The sequence below is a fragment of the Theobroma cacao genome, chromosome 9, assembly GCF_000208745.1.
Source record: "Theobroma cacao cultivar B97-61/B2 chromosome 9, Criollo_cocoa_genome_V2, whole genome shotgun sequence".
Taxonomy (NCBI): domain Eukaryota; kingdom Viridiplantae; phylum Streptophyta; class Magnoliopsida; order Malvales; family Malvaceae; genus Theobroma; species Theobroma cacao.
In genome coordinates, this window is record NC_030858.1 from 528,969 (window position 1) to 536,534 (window position 7,566).

The following is a 7,566-nucleotide window of genomic DNA, read 5'->3' on the forward strand; positions in this document are numbered from 1 at the left end:
TGGGACCATTCTATGAGTTACTTATAAATTATCTTGATATTTCCGATACCTATATTTTTTTTCTCAATCAAAGGTAAATTTCATTAAATATCAAATGTTTGTTAGGAAAGATCAAAAGAAAAAGAACAATATGTCCACTATTTTTTTTTTTGAAAATTAAGGTTGATCATTTCGTTAAGGTAACCTTACATTAAGACAAGAAGTAGTCAACTGGTACAATATGTCCACAATTAGTGAATAGATTCTATATATTATGAATGAACTAATAATTTTCACATCGTTAAAAAAAAAGTTTAAAAGTTGAGAAGTCTAAAAAAAAATACTTATAATTTTAAAAATATTTATTTTGAAAATTTTTTGAGCTTTTACCTTTACATTTTTATAAGGTGGATTAAATAAGAAATATAAACTTTTTTAATTAATTTTATTGAAATCCATAATATCCATATGGTGTTATTACTTTAAGTTTTCTCAAATACAAAGCTCAATAATATTCTTCTTTTTTTATATTAAAGAGTTAAGCCTATCATTATCCCCGTCATTGTCGAAGAAAACCTCATTATTTATAGTAATTTTCAATATATACTCTATTGCAATTAGGAAAAGATCAAGTTATGTACAGTTCAATTGGACTAAATACTATAAAAAATTATCATAATGAAATGTTATAATCTTTTATCTACCAATGAACATCAATTTATGACTCTGGATTACTGAAGTTGTCAATGGAGTAAAGGGGAATATCTACTCCAATTGTTCTCTTGGGCTATTTGCAGTGTTAGCAAGCTCAATAGGATGTCTTCCGGAGGATGGAAATATCTCCGGAGATGCTGTAGCACTTGGGGTGAGATCACCATTTTCAGTTGCTCTTCCTTGATTTGTCAAGAACACAAAGCCTGGCTCTGTCCGGTTTGAGTAGCTTGATGGACTTGGCGGACAGTTAGTGTTTGGTGAGTCTCCTGCAACGCTTATACTTACACTATCATTTTTGCTTTTGTCTTCGAGTTCACTTTTTTTAAAAGTATGGGAGCTGAGGTCTTTCTGGTCGAAGATTCTTGACAGGATCATAATTCTTTTCCAGAAAGGAGTTTCAGAACCGAAGCGAAACAAGACATGCCTTTGCTCGTACAAGAACATTGTTGCAAATATGATTAGAGCTGATATTGAGGTGACGCTAGCAATAAGGAACAAGCCCCAAAAACTCTCGACACCAAGACTGTTGTGAGAAACCAAAGTGTTGGTGTCAGAACAACTGCTTTCCTTCTTGAACCATGCCTCTTCAATTTGATTCATTTTTTCTCCCTGAGTAACATTTAGGATTGCCCTGGAAACATCTGCTACAAGAGGGGAACCTCTAGGGAAGGCCTGTAAATTGCAAAACAATATCAGCATAAAGAAACATTGCATACGGGTAGAAAGAAGATAAGAGATTGAGAGAAAACTCACAAAACCGAAGCCATCAGTTCTAAATTTTGGTTCGACTACGGTATATTGGTCGCAATATTTTGCGAGAAAGAGCTTCATATAAGGAATTTCGTCCAAAGTAGCAGAAATACCACCATTGGCACTTCCCTTGGTAAAGAGATCATGAAGTTCTTCCAGCGTCTGATATTCTATAAGTTGGGATTCAGGAAAAGTTAACCCCTTCAAGATTCCCTCAACGAATGAGCCTTTCTTGAAACCAACATTCTCCCCTTTCTTTAAGAGCTTTTGTATGTCAGTTACCGTAGGCTGGAGTTGTTGCACGGTTAAAAGTGAAGTCAAACTAGCTGTGTAGCTTTGGGTGAGAATGAGGACGACGAAACACCATATTATTACCACGAATCGAGCCAAGTTATTGACCACTCTCTCCCCTGCAAGTATAATCCAGGAAGCAAAGAAAGTTAACAATATGAAGTCAATAGTACAACTTTGTAAATCAAGAAGATGAAAAAATTATTACGATGTGCAAACACCATGGTAGAGAAAGAGAACCAGAAGCTCGTGCCGGCTTGATACGAAGGGGGTCCCCTGAAATCTTCATTTATTCTGTGTTCTAGAACCCAGACAACAAATCCGATGAAAAAGAAAAAGCAAGCACTTGTCACCCAGAGGTCCCATGTTAGAGGTTTCAAGAAAACCCATGCATTCTTCCTCCTGTTATCTCTAATCGGTACAATCATTGATACACCCGATTCAGTGTATGGTAATGTGAAGTCCACGTACCGTGACCTGTTTGCCACAATCGTTGTATCTCCTACCACAGCATCGTATGTCTGTTCATAATTGACAAAAAAATTATAAAAAATTCTTGTTAAAAAACTCAAAAAGATAAAGAGATGTTTTACCCCATTATACACTTGAAAGATTAAGTCATTGTAAGTCCCGGCGCTCTTGCCATCAAGCGTTGCAAAGGGAATGAACTCGTAAGGAAAGACATAAGGCATTGCAGCCATTACAGCCTTAAAAACATCTACGCAATATCCGGTGACTGAAGTAGCTGTACGAGAATTAGGATCCCATGTTACTTTAATAAATTGACTGTAACCACTCTTCACTAGAACCCCAATCCTCAATTTCTTCCCATTTGTTGGAATCTCCCAGCCTCTAGGAGGAAAGGTGGTATCCCCTGGCCATATAATGGGACCAAGATTTGGCTTATGAGTAGAATTAGTGCTTCTCTTTGCCGAATTCAATTCTTTTACAAGTCCACTTTTTGGTGTCCAAAACCCAACCCTTCTCTCCCCATTTCCATTTACGTTAACTATCCGAAAAACTGATGATTGTAGCTGTCCATTAACAAAATTAATGTCTCCAGTAAGACCCTTGAATTTAGTGCTTGACAATGCTTGGATTAGGTGTGGGCCATTCCTTGAGACCCTGAAAGATTCAAGATCTGTTCCACTGCTAGAGACATTAGTTTTACTGAAGCTGGAGTTTCCCATGCTAACATTCTCAATTGCCATGGCTAGTGCAAAAGTGGCATCATAAGCCCACTTTCCAAATATGTTCAATTCAGCATTAATAATTGTGGGATTGTCTTGCTGGAATTTCCTTTTCCATCGAAATCTAAAATTTTCTAGCTCATTTGTTTTGGGAACGTAAGTCCTTACGCCTAGAACCCCTTGCATGGAATCGATGGTTGGGGGCTCCGTTAAACTCCAAAGATTAGTCATTCCATCTGTCACAATCCAAGCATAGCCTTCACTCATCATTCCAACCTTTTTCGCTATGGTAAAAAGCCTAGTGCCGAGAGATGGTGGCATGTGCACAATGAACACTCTCGTTTGCATAGTCATTAGCTTGTAAAGCTCTTCCGAAATTTGGTCATCGCCAGCCGATGAAGGGATGACACTCCGGTATGGGACACGAGCATTGATCTCTTGCAAGGCGTCTGTCAAGTAAGGTATAATACCCTCTCCAAATTCATTGTCTATGTAGATTGGCACAGCTTCTCTCCATCCGAAGGCTTCAACAATTGCACTAATAGCTTGCACTTGAGATGAGTCATTTTGTGTAGCTCGAAAAAAGTATGGACTCCGAAGGGAGGTAAGAGAAGGGCTTGTTGCCGAAAATGAAATGATGGGAACTTGAGATTTGTTTCCGAGGTTGATAACAAAATTGGCCTGCATTGAAGTTTGCGGCCCTATGATTGCTTGCACTTGTACATTTTTTATCAAGTCAAGAGCTGTTTGTCAAGCAAACAAAATTTAATAATCTTGATCATCTTTATACTAATCTGTATAGTAACAAATAATATAAATTCAATAACCTCATTTTCATATTCTATGAACAATTTTGATAAGATAATAAAATTTAGATTAAACGATAATCATGTATATATGCATAAAATCTTTCTTATTTTTTTTCTAACAAAAATAAAATCAAAAGTTCCGAATTAATTTGCAACTTTCATCCAACGAAAAGCTAGGAAAGACTACCATCCAATTACCGCACAATTTGGAAGAAATATAGAGTAAAAAAAAATGAAGGAACCGGTCTTCTGACCAGGTCTGATTAAAAGGTAAAAAAATATTTTTTGAAAAGTAATATATATATATATATATAGTTGCTGTAGCTGAATACTCCTAGTTTATGTATGACCTATTTAACTGTATCTATATATATATCTCATATTTATTATTTTTTTAGTATACACATACTTCTCTATGGTAGTAGAAATATTTAAATGGATTTCAAGTCAAATATTCTCGATACAGCTAGCCTCGAGTCCATAGTCAAATGTTTATTAGTACAAATTTTTCTTATAAAAAATGTTTATTATTACAAATTGAAGGCAAATTTTCTCTCACATAATTGAAGGCATTAATTATTATATGGATTGGCTTACTCAACGTGTATGGTCTCTCAAAGTCTACAACCATAATTTTCTAATTGATCGGCTACTCCACAATCAAAACAATCTTTATATCAAATTAAAAAATGATGTCAATTATCAATATATGTACTGTTCTTTTTCTTTCTTTAGGAGGAGAAGGGGCAAAGAGGGTCGTCAGTTATCAATTATACGGTTTTCATAACCAATTGCATATGCCTTGATAAAGTTTTCTTAGAGAAAATTAATGCATATAAACGCAATGTGCCTTTGCTTGAGCAAATTTAACTCCTAATCTTCTATGCGTTATTATCAACCTTTATGCTAGTTTTATCAGTTTGGTCTCCAAAAAATAAATAAATAGAACAAGCTTGATATATACCTCATTTTAGAAAAAAAACTAAACGATTTAAAATTTTAAAAGAGAGGTTTTGAGATTTTGAGGCAGATTAAATGAAATAAAACAATAATATATATAACGTTATCATTTGTCATGTGAGAAAATTAAATATTAATAGAAAATTTATGATTGATGATTCAAAATAAGTTGAAAGAGAAAAATAAAACAAAAAGAGAGAAATAATTATGATTTGACCTGTTAATTAACAAGTACAATCTCTAAAATGTTTCCATATATATTAAAATTTATTTTTTAAAAAGAGAGTAATTGAGGAGAGAGGTGGAAGAGGAAACACGTACCAGCAGCAGCGGCGCCAACAACGTCCTTGGAGTCCCTGGGGTTCAAGACAAGCCTGGTTCTGTAGGAAGCATGAGTGGCGTAAAAATCAGAGAGGGCCATGTTGATGCAGCTCAATCCAATCTTCCCAAACTTTGTATCCAAGTCAAGAACCACCCCCACATTAACTGGGATGCTACTGCTGTTTGGTGCAGCAACCACATGCATCAGCAAAATCCTGCACGAAATGATCACAAGGCAGAAAAAATGGAGAAGAGGGCTGGTTACTGCCGTAGCTTTCTGCATCTTAATTGAAGCTCTTGGGCAGGGTCTGGCCTGGACAAGAAGATACTGATATTTATAATGGATGAAAAGTAAGAATCAAAGAGCCGCAATCGAAGAATTGCATGGGAAGAATCCCCCGGGGATTTAACCCTTCTTCTTCTTTGACTTTCGCAGTCTCATTGCACGGAAATTTCATGCTATTCTATAGTTTACATTTTTAATTTTCGGAAAGATATTTTACACCAGGCAACCCTAGCTAGCTTGGTGATACATTTTACACCAGCCATCCCTGTCTGGTTAGCACAACCCAAGACTGAAGAGTGAATAATTAAACGAAAAAACTAAGCTGCTCCTCCTCACTTAAAGGAGTAGAACACTGACAAATGTAGATCTGATGACCAAAGCTAGGATTTGTCTTATCTTAATATCGATCGTTTACCTTGACCAACTCAAACCTTCTTGCTCTCAAAGTTTGAAGGGAAAATTGCGTGACTCGGATTAGTGGATGGCTTCCTTCAATTTCCCATCATTTACTTTGTCAGCCGGCCCGCAAGGAAAATTGGGGCCACGCCCCTACAAGTCTTTGGTTGTTAGAAGCAATAAACAAATTACAAATATTACATATCCTATTCGCCATTGGGAGAATATTAGGGAAAAATAAAAATAAAAAGAAACCCACATTTTAATAAGAGGTCTGATGAATTAGCTGTGATTACATGAATTGTATTCAAACCAATATTCTGGCATAATAATTTTCTCTGATAGTATTAAATCTTATAGTAGTATTCATTATTAGAAGAAATTTCAAGCTTTATACCTTGAATAAATGACTTGCTCAAAACATTACATCATAAGTTGTGTAGCAGCAAATGTCTTTTCCAGGATCTGATTAATCAATGACTTGCTCAAAACATTACACCGTACAACTTCCTCTAAGGAAAACATTGGATTGTTAACTAATAATTTGAGGCAAATTAAACAATGATCATTAAATTAACCACGAAGTTTAAAATAGAAAGATTCTCTACCTACTTTTGGCTAAAATCTCCATCAGTCAGATTCTCCACTTCCTTGTTGACACCAATTAATATTATTCCTCTTTTTTTTTTCTGTCTCTATTTGATTTTTACAAATATATATTATACTAAAATTTGTAAAAAAAAAATTCAAAGTTCAACCTATTCTTAAACAGCTTGACTTCCTGAATTGACCAGGAAATTAAATTGAATTTGCTGATGAGGAACTCAATTTGAATTCAAGTATTTTGAAAATTAGTAAGAGATATTCAAAGTCATGGTATCGGTTGGCATTAGTACATAACTTTATGTTGTAATTGATTAACACCTTTATCTTTGATAATCTTAGTTCAAGCAAACTTTCCCAGAGTTGAAAATGAGAAACTTGAATTAAAATTCTTCCATGCTGACTCAGTTCTTTTAAAAAATTTTCCCCAATTTTCTGAGTGTTTGTCTAACTGAATGTGCTAATCAGCCAACATATTCAACTATTAAAAATTGGTGCAAATGTAAGCATATTTAGCAACTACCATGCATATGTATTTGGGACCATTCTATGAGTTACTTATAGATTATCTTGATATTTCCGATACCTATATTTTAATTTTTTTTTCAATCAAAGGTAAATTTCGTTAAGTATCAAATGTTTGTTAGGAAAGATCAGAAGAAAAAGAACAATATGTCCACTATTTTTTTTTTGAAAATTAAGGTTGATCATTTCATTAAGGTAACCTTACATTAAGACAGGAAGTAGTCAATGGGGACAATATGTCCACAATTAGTGAATAGATTCTATATATTATGAATGAACTAATAATTTTCACATCGTTAAAAAAAAAGGTTTAAAAGTTGAGAAGTCTAAAAAAAATACTTATAATTTTAAAAATAATTATTTTGAAAATTTTTTGAACTTTTACCTTTACACTTTTATAAGGTGAATTAAATAAGAAATATAAGCTTTTTTAATTAATTTTGTTGAAATCCATAATATCCATATGGTGTTATTACTTTAAATAAGAAATATTCTTCTTTTTTTATATTAAAGAGTTAAGCATATCATTATCCCCGTCATAGTCGAAGAAAACCTCATCATTTACAGTAATTTTCAATATATACTCTATTGCAATTAGGAAAACATCAAGTTATGTACAGTTCAATTGGACTAAATACTATAAAAACTTATCATAATGAAATGTTATAATCTTTTATCTACCAATGAACATCAATTTATGACTCTAGATTATTGAAGTTGTCAATGGAGTAAAGGGGAATAT

The 7,566-nt window shown here is 33.9% G+C and overlaps 1 protein-coding gene across 1 annotated transcript; it reads right to left on the bottom strand.

Moving 5' to 3' along the window:
• On the bottom strand, window positions 745-5,219 carry LOC18587654 (glutamate receptor 2.7). Its single transcript, XM_018126760.1, has 5 exons — window positions 5,015-5,219; window positions 2,328-3,667; window positions 1,943-2,255; window positions 1,447-1,853; window positions 745-1,365 (listed from the first exon to the last, which is right to left on the bottom strand). The coding sequence occupies exons 1-5, from the start codon at window positions 5,217-5,219 to the stop codon at window positions 745-747; spliced, it is 2,886 nt and encodes a 961-aa protein (XP_017982249.1).